General features: G+C 35.1%; 1 protein-coding gene across 2 annotated transcripts in view; it reads right to left on the bottom strand.

The window, feature by feature from the left end:
* Positions 1-17,683, bottom strand: part of LOC128995955 (neuropilin and tolloid-like protein 2) — a 106,865-nt gene that overhangs the window by 23,017 nt on the left and 66,165 nt on the right. For both annotated transcript variants that reach the window (XM_054421030.1, XM_054421031.1), the window contains exon 2: positions 4,783-5,072. In XM_054421030.1, coding sequence (XP_054277005.1) covers positions 4,783-4,843 — 61 coding nt within the window. In that variant the 5' untranslated portion in view covers positions 4,844-5,072. The remainder of the gene's footprint in view (positions 1-4,782; positions 5,073-17,683) is intronic.

The raw sequence follows: 17,683 nt of genomic DNA, 5'->3' as shown, positions 1-17,683 counted from the left end.
TTCTTTTTTCATGCTCTTTCATTTGATATGTCACAAGGGGTACTTTGCTATTAAAAAAAATTAAGTTCCGGGGGGGTGAGGGGGGAAATATCTCACAAATTTATGAACAGATTTTCAATTTTTTTTCATCAAAAATTTTCTTTTTTCATGCTCTTTTATTTGATATGTCACAAGGGGTACCTTGCTATTTAAAAAAAAATTAAGTTGGGGGCAGGGGGGGAAAGGGGGGGAATGTGAATGTAACGTTGAATTCAAAACAATTGGTCCCCCTACGTCAATAGATGATTCCCACAAACTGCATATTTCTATCTATTGCGGTTTTTACATAAATAAAGATGCAAGTTTTTAAAAAAACACCCTGTATATAAACCTTCGCAAATACAGTATCTGACAGTAAGCCAAAATAAATGCTTCGCAATTAAATGTCACCCGGATCGTGTTGGTCCATAAGTCCAATGATTAAACTAAAAAATGTATTATAGATCCATGAAGCGTAGCCCTAAAGTAGGCCTATAATTGAAAGTTACTTTCCACATCGGTTAACTTAAACGTATTTAAAGTACTACCTCAACCTCACCATTTAACTCTTTATTCCGGTTGACATTTTCAGTATCAAAGGTGCTCTTGTCCATTCCGTGAAACACTGAGAAATAAGGACATTAATGCGTTACCAACATACAACAAAACAACACAATACAACAATCCAACAAAGGCCACGAACTATTGATACATAAACAATATAAAGGCGTAAACAATTCATGATGGTTTGCCCAACAAATGTTTTACTCAAATAGGTTATCATTTTCTTAGCATACCGGGTAAGCTAAGATTTGGAATCCAGACAGAAAAAGCAAAACTATACAGAGTTAAGACATCACTTAAATTGAATACGGACGGCTCTAATAAATAAGGTGCAACACCAACGATATCAAATTTGTAAACTACCGGTTCTAAGGAAAAGAACCAGTACCTACGTAAGAACCTACCTAAGAACTATAGTAAATTGGACCAATTAAATACATTAATATCTAGTCCCGAGGTTATTGATCTCTTGCTTTTGGATTTTCTCGTAAAAAGTTATAGCGTAAACTTATCGGTGTCAGTTTGAAAAAAAGCAACCTTACCCAAACAACTTTTTGTTATTTAATAGATTACGCATTCTCTAAACAATGATTAGTATATCTATTAACATTAGAAGGAAATGTGACGAAAATCACACAATGTTGGGGTTTTGGTCATTTGTAATTTTATTTTTTAAGTAGATAGGCCATGTATTCTATGGAAAAGTACCGGTATCAAGGATCGTCGTCAAAAAGGTTGTTATGAATAAATATGTAGGCTTACGTACCCAAGATATGAGCTATGGGCCTATTGGCTGTATGGTCCAGCGATTGCATCACACGGTGAGTAGAAACAGAAAGTGACACATTGGAAAAGCGAGTTTAGCACTTCCTCTGTTAAACCTCTGTTACAATCACCCACTGCAGTTGTGATTTTTTACTTTACACTTTACACAACCGCCATTGAAGCGCCGTCAATGAGTGGAAACCTTTTTTGTAAGCTATTGGCGACGATCATTTCAGTGTCACAGCCCTATACAACACTGATTCAAGGTCTTCTTCTTTCTGGTTGTCAACACTCAAGAAACATTTTATACTCAAAGAATTTCTGGTTCCGATTTGGACGATGTCTAGTTATTTAATTTCATTTACGGTTACACTATTAGACTATATTATTGCACTTGCGATTAATTAAATCCGTTATGTAAGAAAAACGTTTTTAATCTCACTTGGTTGGGATTTGCTTTCAAAACGTGATTCGAAATAGTTGCGGTATTTGTAAACAACATTTGTAAACATGTCATTGACAGCTAGAAAAAATAATCTTGATCCGAACAGCTGTTCGTTATTTCATAGACGATTATGTGATAAAAATTGAACGGAAATTTGACAAAAATCGCACAAAACTGCATTTTTGAACGTCCGTAATTTTATTTACAAAGTAGTGAGGCTATATTTAAATCACTAAAGACACTCTCGCCAATCCAGTGAATACATTAAAATGACTTGGATATTGATATGTACTCTGGTTTTCACGGAGAAGATTGCGTAAAATGCCATCTTGAGTGTTACAGACAAATGGACAGACAGACAGACAGACAGACAGACAGACAGACAGAAATTGAGATAAGACTCGTTTCTGCTTCTTTAATGTATAAAACGTAAAAATAACCTAAACGTATATAATTCTGAGCAATGTACAGACAAAACTCTAATTTTATTTATATATATAGATATAGAAGAGTTTACTACATTATTTAAGATTTCTCTCATCATTGCTTAACTAACTAATTAAAGTAATACTAACTGTTATTATTATTTAAAAATAGGTAGTAGGGTTTGTCAATTTGTAAATATTTTGAAAAACAACACAAAAAGTGAATAAAAAATTTACAAATGCTTGTAAATACATTTAAAGCACAAAAGTAACTATTTTTGTACTAGTTGAACTAGTTATAGTTCTTTTGTAAAATATTGGTATTTAACAATATTTTACGTAAACCCAATAAAGCGGGATTCTTTTGCTCTAGACTCTTTTTAAAAATAAATAACCCTTCTAAATCTCAAGTGTAAAGGTTTACGTCTAGTATTAACCTCGTTACCCAAAAGTGTGTCAAAATAACTGTGCAATTGTATTTTTATTTTTAAATGTATTTTATGGATAGTTCATTTATTAAGGAAATATCTATTTCCAGTAACAGATTTTTACATTTATTTTTCATGCCATTTACACAAACCATTAACTTTTACACATTTTACACATACACTTGGCAATGTTGTTTGAATATTAATAAATAAGTAACTAGGTATAAAATAAATGTAGTTATGAGGTGGTTTTATTTATTCAACCGAATGCCAAACCGCATGTTTGCCAGCTACTCTGTGGTAATACCTTTTACCACTAAATGCATTGCGGCCATAACTAATTGTGGGAATATTAACAACTGTTTTTCACCGGTAGTATTAATAAAATAACATTCATTACTCGTGGATTTTGGTTACTTTGTATATTTATGGCGCAATTCTAATTTTAACCGATTTAAAATACCTTATCACTTAGGTAATGTTTAGGATTATAAAATAAGATATATAGGGTGATTGATATAAGTGTGCCAGGTGTTTTATTCGAAAACTATAAGAGATATAAAAAAAAGTTGTATAGTAAGTGCCTTGGATTTTTTATTAAAAAAATTGTAGTCAAGTCAAAAAAATATTTTACCCGCCATTTTTCCAATATGGTCGCCAATTTTGATTTTTCTTATGGAACACCCTGTATTTTATTATGTATTCCGGTAGAAAATGTAATTTCAAGACTATTTTATTCTTGTGTTTTTTTTCATAAACCTAACCATTTCAAAGATAATAATGGTTAAAGTTACGAAATTTCGAATGGTTTTCGAATAAAACAGCTGGCAAGCTTGCTTAGGCCTTTATCGAAACTTTTTCATGGCGAAATTTCAAAACTTTAACCATCATTATCTTTGAAATGGTTAGGCTTATGAATAAAAGCACAAGAATAAAATTGTCTTAAAATTACATTTTCTACCGGAATACATAATAAAACACAGGATGTTCCATAAGAAAAATCTAAGCTGGCAGCCATATTAGAAAAATGGCAACTAAAATATTTTTCCGACTTGACTACAATTTTTTAAATAAAAAATCCAAGGCACTTACCATTTAACTTTTTTTGATATCTCTTATAGCTTTCGAATAAAACAGCTGGCTCACTTATATCAATCACCCTGTATTTTTTATATTTGTGATGGGGAGAGTATCGCCATAACATATCTATTCAAAACATATACATATATTACATATGTTTAAAAAAATTGTTATAGACAAACTCCTTTAAGCATTGTATTATAAAATCTTTCAAGGACTTATAAACCGTGAATAACATCCCTATTTAAACAGATGTATTTGTCAATCACAGGACTTGATAAAGGATTTTCATACTTTGGAGCAAAATATCTACGTTAAATAGTACAAATCTAGGGTTTGGAAGACTCGCAAAACATTTGTTGCTAATGGCGCAAAACATAGGCCTAAATAAAACACAAATAAGTCAGGATCCAATTTTCTGTGGTAGAAATGTTAAAATAACTACCCCAATAATCCTATTATTTTACTCTTTAGCAAAAATGTTAATGTTTTTACTCCTGTGATACGCTGCAAAAAAACAACCGTTTAAAATATGTAGTATGTTGCTGCCACTTCAATATATTGTATTAATTTTTCAACTGTAAACGTCTGATCAAATAATATATTAAATATTATATTTGCCTATTTTTACATTCAAAGATTTAAGATATTCAAATTTGTTTAACGTCCAAAAAGACTCAGTGACAGATCACCACTATCAGGGAACCCACCTGAGCTGCCTATTTATCTGCTATGTTTGGACTTCAGCTTGTCTGAGAAAGATTCATCCTTATCATCCTTTAACTCTTTAGAGAAAAATCCCACTATTTTTAAGATCACTGTAAAATTCTCTTTTGTATGGCCAACGAAACTTAGGATATTCAGAAAATTTTACAAGAAAACCATAAATATTGCTTGACATTTATTTTAAAATTTTCCTTTTATTATCATGTTGCCAAATCTTAAGTATATCTCTATGTTGTCCTTTAGTGTAAGTTTTTCGCTGTTTATTGGAAACTAATATTATATTTTATTTTAATAAAACTATGCTAGTTTGTTGTGTATTCAATATACTCACCCAAATTAGGAATGCAGAGCAGGAAAAAGAAGGCGAAATAAAGAGGTCTTGTACACGTCATACCTAACCTACGTCACTAACACATTCTGGCACTATGGCACTTTGGCACTGTGTACATTGGCACTTGGCGCACTGGCACGCAACAATGTGGCACTTTGGCCCACCGACACTGGCCTCTCTACACTGGATATTTTAACACTTTCATCTTTGTCACAAAGTACACTAGCAACATTTTAGTCACTTGATCCTCTTGCATGGGTTAGAGCTGATCTCAGACTTCTTATCAGCATCTGTAACAAAAACGAGGTTTAAGCAATCCATTATATTATTTAAGTGATACAATCAAATTTTATGTAAACGGTTAAGGCCATTTACCAAATAAAAATTTGCCAAAAAGTATTGATATGAACGAAATCCCTAAGGGATCTGCCCCACAGGCTGATTTCTAAAGGGCTACGCCTTGCATGTTTTGGAAGTTAACGTTATTCGATTAATTTAGTGAACAACAGCTGGTCAATGCATTTGACAATATAATTTGTTTGTTTACAATTATGTTTACTCATTTTATTATTTACTTTTTATATGTTTTTAAAAGAGGTGCGGTGAATGGACAGTGAAGCTATTTATAGCTGTTTGATACAAGTGAGTGATTAAAGGTGTTAAAACACGATGAATATGAGATTAGCAAACCATGTATGTTGTTCGTTCTAAGAGGTTGTAACCTATGACAACTTATTAAAGGGTGATCTATTAAAGGGTGTTATCTTTAATAGGTCGCCAGTTCATTGAAAAGTATTAAAGTAAAGTTTTAAAGTATTAAAGACATCGTGAAAGAGAGCGGTGAGTTAAAGTACAACCGTGCCCACCTCGGCCATCTTGCTTTTAACATCCTTTCAGGTGACAATTTCTCGATCTTTGACTTTAAATGAAATAAAAAGTCAAACTTGATTAAAATTAATTTAATGGTGGCTTCTGTACACCCGTGAATTCGCGGGTAGAACCTCTTGTAAATAAAGAAATAAGCATAAATAAAGAACTGTCTTGTTAATTTGCATAGGATGTAAGCTTTTTAATTGAGATACCTCAATTACCATATACTACACTTATTTTCACTTATTTTCACATATATTAATTTAGTTTCTCCAAAACTCAATATAATGCTCTTGAGCATTACTGCATGAATGCTCAAAATAACATAACAGTACCTAGCTGAAACCACTTTCCAGATAATAGTTAGAAATTTAATTAAGACCTTTTTTATAATTATATTACCATAGGGCTGGACAGGTCATGAATTTTACGACTCATAGGAATAAATCGTACGTTTTAAAGCGACATTTAAATTGAAAGATTTTATCTATTTAACTTTTCTAATAAGCTAAAATGACCAATTCATTTTAACGGAAGGATTGTAAAAACCTAACATAATTTTAATTTTTCTAATTAAATCTGTAAAAAACTGCCTAAAATTTCTTAAATCCAAATTTTTATTTTTCCTTCCAAAATTTAGTTTAGTTTTTTTATTTTAATATCTTTAACTTTTGTCACAGTAAATAAACCTTCTTTAACATTACATTAAACAAAGGTAAAACATAATATATATAAAAACTGTAAATATTAGTTTTATGAATCCCTGATTCATTCAGCATAAAAATCTGGTTGTAATTGATTGACTAGCCTAGATACTGTAAAACAGTTATCAATATGGCTATAGTAATCCATTACATTTAATTTCCCATACCAGATGATAAGTAAACTTCTTGTTAAGCAACACATTTTTTTAACGTGCTATTGTATACCCCCACAAAAATAAGAATAATAGATTTGGTGAGTTGGGCTTGTAAAACCGTTGTAATTTACGCCAAGAAGGTTCACAAAAGAGGCTGAACAAGGATACTTTACAAGTCCAAAGGGAGGTTTAGAGGCGCCTTTGGCAGTAAATTAACTTCCTTGGAACACAAATGTTAACAGTAACAACACACATAAAACACCTTAATTCTTTGGTAACCCAAAAAGTATTTTACTTATAAGATATGGCGTTTCCATTATCTAAACGTTTAGGACTTTTTAGCCAACACTTTTTTACAGGAAATTTATCGTTGCATTAAAAAATTCCCAATCGTGTAGGAATTTATTTGATTTGTTAAGGTAGATAATCATGTTATTTTTTTAACCAAATCTAAAAAAACTCTTGCGTCTATACTCGTGACATGTTGAAAATAGAAATAAACTGTTTTAAGGGAAATCAGCTCAAAACCCTCAAATGTTTATCAGGTTTACTTAATCATTTTAGAATCTTATTTTTTGTTCATATCCATACTGTAAATCCACAGTTTATCTCATTGTTGTAACTAAAACATTATAACAGTGTATAAAACTTCTCTCCGTTGTGGCTGAATAATTAAAAAAAAAGTATTAAGATACGAAACACACTGTTTATCTAATAAAGTTCAAAGTTTCCAGCATAATTTGGATAAAACATTAACAAGAGTAGTTAAGAAACGCCCAAACTTGTAAAAGTAGTCGTTTTAGACAGGTGATCTCGTAGGAGGCGCCTCATTTCCCGCGTTTCCGCCAACCTCTCAACACAGACCTCTAAACTTCACTTGAACTTCTCGGCTTCCTTCCGCCGAAATTCTCAAGTTTGCAAAACTCGTTGTGAATTGTTTAGAATCTTGGTAAACAATGAGTGACATACATTATTCAAGTTTGTACCAAATATTTTTTAGTATAAATTCAAAGGCTGTACAAATGCTTTGTTACGTACTGTATAGATAAGTTTGTTTGAAAGAGAAAATTTGTAGTTGTCGATCGACCATTTTAGACTTTAGTGAGTAGCGCTTTGAACTGTGAAAGCATCGATGTCATAAGTTTGTATCCCTGTTCCTTTAGGTATTGGCCCTACTCGCTCGCCTCTCTACGTTTACTAGATGAGCGGGTTCACTTTGAGGAACATAGGGCAGGCAAATACAAGACTGAAAGGGGCTGATTATTATCTATTAGAATTGGGATCGATTAACCGAATGGAAAGCGTTATCAATTAGATAGGGAATTATGGCTCTAGGAATCGTGGATGTCTCACGAATTTACACTACAATTGAAACAAAAAATGTGTTACATTATGATTCATAGTTAATAAACTTCAAAATTGGTTATGAACAAATTTTGAAAGCAGTAGTAATATCAATGCAATACCTACAATTTCAAACTAGTCCACGACTTACTATTATTGGAAATGGCATGTAATTTATTAACTGAGAGATCTAGAATTAATGGTTGTAGTTTCTCAGAATATATCTCAAAATTTAAAATATAAAATGTTTTATTTAACGGATAAAAAAACATAAAAATAAAACCTTTAAAGAAACAATATCAGCAAAATAATCCACAGAAATTAAATTTATTATACCACAAATTGTTGCAAACTGAATCAATTTTTTCCTAGATAAACAACAATGTTGTGAATATCAGATGATTGTGCATGAGTAAAACCGTTTTACTTGAATTCTCCAAGTGAGATATAAAAGGATGGCTTTCAAATCGGAGACAGGTGTTCTCACAATCGGAAGCCATTACTATCAACTTCCGATATCACTTTACGAAAAATGTTACGCTTCAACTCCTTGTTTCACTTCGTTTTGTGTTCGATCGATTTTTGAAGCTACACCTAACAGACTTTGGTTTACTATAATATAATTTAATATTATATAAGAGAATATTTTTGATCGCATCTACTGCAAAATTTGTTTGGCGTCGTCTTGATGCTTGCTAGTATTCAGACTAAAATGTTGCTATTATTTCTACAACTAGTTGAATTACCTTAGTTTGATACTACCATGAATTACCTTTTTATTTTAAGTTGAAAATTATAATATTATCCATTAATATTACATTTTCAATAAATTAAATATGAATAGCTGATCAATCAATCACTACTAGTAATACATTTAATCTTTTAAATTTAAACACATTTAGTATTAGATGTTTAAAGAAAAAAAAAACATTACAAATAAAAGCTTGTACTTTGGCTGAGAGATCAAACCAATTACATTAGTCTGAGTGACCTGATGACATTTAAAGTGGTCTTTTGGTTGATTAGTGTAATTGGTAATTACAGTTTAACATTTTTGGAATGTTTACTTACCATTGCACTGTGCATCTCATTATCTGTACCCTGCTACTTTTAGGGCAAATATAAAAAAATTAAGATTGTCTGCATTTCATGCTAAACGTTAAAGAATTACTTGTTCTTAGAATAAAAGAATATGTAGGGTTATCAGAGTTAATCAGGTAAAGTTCCATCTTATATATTTGAATTATTCTCATAGTTTTCTTTTCCTAAGACGCTAGGCACGAGCCTGGGATTGTTTCTCACATTACTTCAGACTAGGGGGTTGAGGCATTATCACTTAAATAAAATCCATTGGTGCTTTGGTGGGATTTGAACCCGGGATTTGAAGTCCCGCGCTCTAACTACTAGACCAGCTCGTTCCCCATTCTCATAGTAGTTCTGTGCAATAGCATAAGTCATAAGTGTAATAAATACAATTATTCCTCACTTTATTCTTTTAATTACTTTATTAGTATGTATTCCTTGAAATGTTGGTATCGCCTTAGTATAAAAAAGGAATTACAACGACAAAATACCTTGAATTAAATTTTCAGTTTTGTTTGATAAAATATGATGTCTCAATGAAGTGGACAAAATAATCAATTGAATCTTGCACCTATATTATTATTTACCTATTATTATAAATATTTTATGAGATAAATACTGTTTTTAGGGTTTTATCCCAAATTAAATGTATTTTGTATAGTGAGGTAGTATTTATTTAAGTTATAACACAAGTCTTTATCATTTAAACACTCAGTTATTCATTGTTGTTGTTGATTTTGTTGTTAGGTTTGAACATTTGCAGTTTCTTATTTAGCACTTGTATTGCTAATTATTGTACGTTACGCGTTCAAAAGTGTGTTCACCAGTCTTATGCTATTGTGTTTATTATTATTGTTAGCTAGTAGGTTATTTATGTTTTCGAAATTGTTATTTTCTATTATTTCTCAAATTGGCCTTCATGCGCTATTAATTAGATCAGTGGTTTCTGTTGTGGTGATACTATTGAGTATAATCTATGGGTTGATTTAATTTTCTTATTTCATTTATTAGCTTACGTCTGATAGTTTGAATTTAACAATTGTTCTGTAATTGTTGATAGGCCTCCGGTAACATCAAATTAATTTAAAATCAGTATGCAGAAGAGATTGTTACAATCGAGCGGTTGAGATTTGTTATAGTTAGAGTTTAAAGTAGATTCCGAGAGAGATGTTCAACCTTGCCGCCTCAGAGGGTGGCTAATCGGCCGTGAAACGGTTCAGTGACGATTCACGATACTTCTGTTTCTCCACTGAAAAGGTTAAATGGATCCTGTCGTTTCACCTGCTCCACCTGTTTTAAGCGGTCGTATACCTGACTTTAGTTGAACCGTCACTAATCTCCTGTGGCCTATGTTATGTTTCATTCGACTGGGTGTTAACGAGTTACAAGCGTTGATTTCATAAATGTTTCAATGCGTATATGGAAAGTTATTCATTACGAATCATATTTTAGTACACAACCAGTTATTATTTAAACCTGTGTGTTTATAAACTGTGATCAGAGTGTTGTTAAATAATAATATTAATAATACCATTACCATAATAAGATACTTCTAGGTAGTAATCGTGTCGTAGAGCTGTATTTTGATCCTGACGTTTCGAAGACATTGACCACCCTTATCATCCAAAGACAGTTAATTAATTACTGAAGGCTCTTTTCGAACTAATCCAAGGGGTAATTGTGTTAAGAATTACTCCACGTCCAAAACGAGCAGTACAACGAGTATACATTTTGTGAAAAAGACATAGGAAGTCCACATTCCTAATCCAAGTAATTGCAATAACATACACACCCAGCACCTTCACAATTGGACGCTATTGATCAACCTAGGCACAAACAAAGAAAACCCACTCCGATCCATTTCCAGTTTCCCTTTCGAGGAGTGAAACAACTTTTCCTTTCGGGTATTATCCTGAGACTCCTAGTCGCGAGGGACCAATCTCTTCCGTAACGACTCCCTAATGCCGAGGCCATAAATTACGAATGGGTCTGTTCAGTGATGCAGAAGTGACGAGGGTTAATACATTCTCTTTTAAAATGCCGGTATCAATGAGTTTAATCTGTATTACAGTAAATATTAGGTTAGGTTATGTTAAGTTAGGTTAGGTTAGGTTAGGTTGATCAGTCAAGATTAAGTGTGAGCATCTCAAAAGTACGAGAGTCGGTAAGCTGAATTAAAATATACATTAATGTTAATTTAGGATTCGAAACGTATCATGTCTGCAACGAAATGTATGTAAAATTCGTCTACAATGCTTAAGTGGGCACACGCCTTTACCGCACTCCATTGCTTTTGTGAATCTCAATTCGTCGGCTGTCAAAAGCTGTCCTTTTATGGCTCGGCGCTGGGGAGAATCGGCACTCGGGAAACGGAATCAATGTAAGAAATTTTTATAGCCTGATGTCAAATGGATGTCTGGAAAGTAAGCATTGACTTACTCCGTTTTAATGGGAACTAACCGTAACAATTATATCAGGTACTGACTGAAAGGGAACCAGTTTACCTTACGAAGAGACTGATGCAGACGTTCAGTGGGCTGGGAATGCATCACTGTAAGTGTAAGCTATGTACCGACTGTAAATTTATATTTTAATAACTACTGTTTATATTTTGAAAACTCGAAAAAATCATTTAGGTTTGTTTAATAACTAACATGTTTTATTGTGTTTAAGATGTATCCAAACGGTTAAAAAAAACACTTTTTTGCTAGGAACGCCAATCACTCCAAATTAATGAAGGTTTATTATTATGTTATCAACCATAATGACGTTGTTCTGGTTTAGTAAAAATACTATTTAGTGTTAGTTACAACTGAAAAAATTCATAGTTAACAGAGTTTTTGGGTTTGATCAAACAAACTACGCAATAATGTATTCAACTTTTTACCTTATCTTAAATGAAAATTTTATGGTAGATGAAAACTTATAAATTACGACATTTTACATGTCAACGCTAGTAATTCAACTGTTTGCCAAATAAAACTATTTCGTATTTATCTTCCACCAAACATTGCAGTTGGTGTTTTATTTAGTTCACACTTTATGAATCTGTATTGAGGGTGGCATTGTGGGCATTCTGTGGAAAGACCCGATGTAGGAGGACCTCCCAGTTCTAATAATAGGCACCAGACTTGGCGTGTGTGTGAAGCCGAAAATATCCACCATTGTCACATTAACACCCGCCTTACTGCACGGTCCAGTCTGTCGCTGCCTAACTCCAGCTGTACATTTAGTGAATATATACTTAAATTATGTTTAAATATCCACCATTGTCACATTAACACCTGCCTTACTACACGGTCCAGTCTGTCGCTGCCTAACTCCAGCTGTACATTTAGTGAATATATACTTAAATTATGTTTAAATATCCACCATTGTCACATTAACACCTGCCTTACTACACGGTCCAGTCTGTCGCTGCCTAACTCCAGCTGTACATTTAGTGAATATATACTTAAATTATGTTTAAATATCCACCATTGTCACATTAACACCTGCCTTACTACACGGTCCAGTCTGTCGCTGCCTAACTCCAGCTGTACATTTAGTGAATATATACTTAAATTATGTTTAAATATCCACCATTGTCACATTAACACCTGCCTTACTGCACGGTCCAGTCTGTCGCTGCCTAACTCCAGCTGTACATTTAGTGAATATATACTTAAATTATGTTTAAATATCCATTATTGTCACATTAACACCTGCCTTACTACACGGTCCAGTCTGTCGCTGCCTAACTCCAGCTGTACATTTAGTGAATATATACTTAAATTATGTTTAAATATCCACCATTGTCATATTAACACCTGCCTTACTACACGGTCCAGTCTGTCGCTGCCTAACTCCAGCTGTACATTTAGTGAATATATACTTAAATTATGTTTAAATATCCACCATTGTCACATTAACACCCGCCTTACTGCACGGTCCAGTCTGTCGCTGCCTAACTCCAGCTGTACATTTAGTGAATCTATACTTAAATTATGTTTAAATATCCACCATTGTCACATTAACACCCGCCTTACTGCACGGTCCAGTCTGTCGCTGCCTAACTCCAGCTGTACATTTAGTGAATATATACTTAAATTATGTTTAAATATCCACCATTGTCACATTAACACCCGCCTTACTGCACGGTCCAGTCTGTCGCTGCCTAACTCCAGCTGTACATTTAGTGAATCTATACTTAAATTATGTTTAAATATCCACCATTGTCACATTAACACCCGCCTTATTGCACGGTCCAGTCTGTCGCTGCCTAACTCCAGCTGTACATTTAGTGAATCTATACTTAAATTATGTTTAAATATCCACCATTGTCACATTAACACCCGCCTTACTGCACGGTCCAGCCTGTCGCTGCCTAACTCCAGCTGTACATTTAGTGAATCTATACTTAAATTATGTTTAAATATCCACCATTGTTACATTACAACCCTTCTTAAATTAAGACATGTGGTATTTATTAAAATATATGTATTTTTCTTTAAGTTGGAGGATAGCGATGCATTAATAAGACGAATGCGTGCAGGTTTTCGTTTGATCCAAAAGTTACTAAGCACACAATAACATGAACAAATACTGTATAAGATAAATAAGTAATTTTAAAATATAATAATTGTAACTAAAACCGCTAGGAACATTACAATTCATTATACATCAGGCATAGTTTTATTATGATTTATCTTATGTTAAGTGCCTTTTTCTCTTACTGTTTTTGGTAGAATCTGAAGAGGCCTAAATCTAATCTATTTTGTTTTTGTTTTTGTTAACTAGGCCTAGCATACGTTTCTTAAAATCGATATAAAATGTGGTGGAAAGCTTTGTAAAAGGATGCAAATAGTTTCAAAGTGTTAAATTGAAACAAAACCAGATATTTAATTTGGTTCTTAGTATTTATGCATTGAAATGCCTATTTAGACTAAAGATTATTCGATAATTTTTTATTAAAAGGTAAAAATATTTACTTTATATTGGAGTTTGAGGAAAACTTATATTAATATCAAATATGTTTCAAAATAAAGTGCGATCTTATCACGAGTTGTTGTTGATATCGGAATATAGATTATTATCATTAATAATGTCTGAAAACATTTTTTTATTCGTGAAATAATATGATAAATGCTGCCCAGATGACTAGGATATTTGTCTTGAAAGGATTATTGACAGCCGAAATGATTTTATTAAACTTGTCGATGCCAAACGTTGGTGAGAACAGTTACTTCGGAGTGCGATTTAATTTAAAAGAAAATTCGAGTAAAATCCTCCAATAGGGTTTTTGAATTGCTCTAAATTTTTGTAGACTTTATATATTTATGATTTAGTTTGAGTTTCATATAACATTATACAAAATTGTATAGTTACAGATTTTTTGTACAAAATAAGCGTTAAAATGTTTAATACAAATTACAAGCACAATTATCTGCAAGAAGTGTCCATATAAATGAAAAGGCAGCAACAATAGACAAAAATATAGAATCGAAAAATGTTCACTGTGATAATGTAATAATTTTCAAAATAACTTGTTATATTATAACAATAATAGAACTTGGACAGCTCGATGTTAATTGAAAACAAAGCTTTAATACATTTGTACGATATTTAGTACATCTTTAAAGATTAAATACATAAATAAATTACATAATAACTTTTTAACATTAGTTATTTTAATTTCTTTTTACATTTCATTAAAAAAGTCATTGCCGTTTCATTAATCACCGTTTAACTTAGTTTATGCTGATAAATACCTCTAGTTAAATTGACAATTAAGGCAATTGGAGTTTTTAAGATACAAAGTAAACCAATGGAAAAACTTTAAGAAATTCATGACGTAATTTACACCACGAAACTTCATGAAAGAGTCCCGACTTGGATACTTTACAAGTCCAGAGGGGTTTCCGGCGCGAGTTGTGTCATAACCAGGGGAATTAGCTCAGACAGCGAGAAAACTGCTCTACTATTTTATCGATGGTAAATATAATTTTAAATTAAAGTTTCTAATAAAAATAAAGTTTTTGGTGATTAGCTGTTTGTATAATTAAATGAGAACGGTATTGTGACGTTCTCTCTCTCAAGTGAGGTCCGGGATAGCTCAGTGCTTGCTGGGTATCTGTTCCAGGGGTCGAAACAACGGGAAGCAAAGGAATGGCTCAGATTCGTGGCACACCAATTTTCAAACAGCCTATGTCATCACAGCCACAAAGGAAAGGTTGTGGATAAGGAACTGGGAGGATGTCTGAATTAGTGCTAAACTTCCAACTAACAGGATCTATGATTATGCTAAGATTACTCTAGCAGGATCGGGTCGTGTGCTAAGATTGCTCTAGCAGGAAGGGGTGGTGTGCTAAGATTGCTCTAGCAGGAAAGGGTCGTGTGCTAAGATTGCTCTAGCAGGAACGGGTCGTGTGCTAAGATTGCTCTAGCAGGAACAGGTCGTGTGCTAAGATTGCTCTAGCAGGAGCGGGTCGTGTGCTAAGTTTGCTCTAGCAGGAACGGGTCGTGTGCTAAGATTGCTCTAGCAGGATCGGGTCGTGTGCTAAGATTGCTCTAGCAGGAACGGGTCGTGTGCTAAGATTGCTCTAGCAGGAACGGGTCGTGTGCTAAGATTGCTCTAGCAGGATCGGGTCGTGTGCTAAGATTGCTCTAGCAGGATCGGGTCGTGTGCTAAGATTGCTCTAGCAGGAACGGGTCGTGTGCTAAGATTGCTCTAGCAGGAACGGGTCGTGTGCTAAGATTGCTCTAGCAGGAATGGGTCGTGTGCTAAGATTGCTCTAGCAGGAACGGGTCGTGTGCTAAGATTGCTCTAGCAGGAACGGGTCGTGTGCTAAGATTGCTCTAGCAGGATCGGGTCGTGTGCTAAGATTGCTCTAGCAGGAACGGGTCGTGTGCTAAGATTGCTCTAGCAGGATCGGGTCGTGTGCTAAGATTGCTCTAGCAGGATCGGGTCGTGTGCTAAGATTGCTCTAGCAGGATCGGGTCGTGTGCTTACCTTACTATCGAAGTGTACTGGTCAGCTGCCCGGGAGCGAATGAGAAGGATGTCCTGAGCAGCCCTCCTTTTATGCGAAAACCTGGTCAGCCTGGTGGGGGTAGTCCGCGCATGCGCAGTAGTCCTGAAATGGTTAGTCATGTCTTGGACTTTTAGGGGTGAGGATCGGACAATCTATTTGCATTGGAAATTGATTTTTGGGAACATTTTGAGGTTATGTTAGGATGAACAGGTTTGGACAGGAATGGAAACTGCTGAATGGTGTCGGTGGTTTTAGGGGGCGACGTAGGGCGATAGAAGGTGACGTAGGCTAGGAGAAGGAGACGTGTGGGTAGAGGGAGGTCGAGGGATGTAGCGGAAGGAGACGTGACGTGTTGGAAGGCGACGTGGGGCTACGGAGGGAGACGTGGAGTGTTGGAAGGAGACGTGGGGTAAGGGGAAGGTTGGACGATGTAGCGGAAGGAGACGCTGGGTCGGGGAAGGCGACGTGAGGCTGCTGAAGGAGACGTGGCATGTTGGAAGGAGACGTGTGGTAAGGGGAAGGTCGGAGGATGTAGCGGAAGGAGACGCTGGGTCGGGGAAGGCGACGTGAGGCTGCGGAAGGAGACGTGGCGTGTTGGAAGGAGACGTGTGGTAAGGGGAAGGTCGGAGGATGTAGCGGAAGGAGACGCTGGGTCGGGGAAGGCGACGTGAGGCTGCGGAAGGAGACGTGGCGTGTTGGAAGGAGACGTGTGGTAAGGGGAAGGTCGGAGGATGTAGCGGAAGGAGACGCTGGGTCGGGGAAGGCGACGTGAGGCTGCGGAAGGAGACGTGGCGTGTTGGAAGGAGACGTGTGGTAATGGGAAGGTCGGAGGATGTAGCGGAAGGAGACGCTGGGTCGGGGAAGGCGACGTGAGGCTGCGGAAGGAGACGTGGCGTGTTGGAAGGAGACGTGGGGTAAGGGGAAGGTCGGAGGATGTAGCGGAAGGAGACGCTGGGCCGGGGAAGGCGACGTGAGGCTGCGGAAGGAGACGTGGCGTGTTGGAAGGAGACGTGGGGTAAGGGGAAGGTCGGAGGATGTAGCGGAAGGAGACGCTGGGTCTGGGAAGGTGACGTGAGGCTGCGGAAGGAGACGTAAGGTTAGGGGAAGGTCGGGTAAGGGTCTGGAAGACGACGTGGGATAGTGGAAGGTGACGCAAGGAAGCGGAAGGTGACAAGGGGACTGAGGGAGTCAAGGGGACTGAGGGACAATTTAATATAACAAAATGGGGAAAACAGACAGGTGTAATTCGGGCACGTTACAGTATCGTTATTCACATAAAAAATCTGATTTATTTTAAAACGGTTCGACTGATTTTGATGGAAAATTTTATGTTATGATTCTTTAAGCTCCTGACAAAATAGTACAACCCGTATTTCTGTAAGTATTACAGTTTAAAAGTCATCGCAACATTTGTGGTTTTCTTCATTAAATATCATAACTACTCCCACTACTCGCCAAAGATAAAGGTTGTTTACAAGCTAATGGGAGAAATATCTGTTAGATTGTTGATACCATTTATTTATGTTGTATTGGCATAACAAAGATATAATAATAATTGTTTACAGCCGTTACAGCTTTGATATCCTTACAGTCGTTGACTTAGACGTTTCGAAAACTTCAATCACTTACAAAGAAAATGTTTATTCGGATTATACTGGAAGATTTTAAAACTGTTATACACAATTTTAGATATTTTAAAATCCATGAATTTTCTGTTAAGGCTTTTGACTAAA

This window comes from Macrosteles quadrilineatus, unplaced genomic scaffold (assembly GCF_028750875.1).
Source record: "Macrosteles quadrilineatus isolate MER2022 unplaced genomic scaffold, UCM_ALF_1.0 Scaffold_5__1_contigs__length_97177068, whole genome shotgun sequence".
NCBI classification, from domain to species: domain Eukaryota; kingdom Metazoa; phylum Arthropoda; class Insecta; order Hemiptera; family Cicadellidae; genus Macrosteles; species Macrosteles quadrilineatus.
The sequence above is the reverse complement of the archived record's forward strand: the minus strand, read 5'-3'. Positions and strand labels throughout refer to the sequence as shown.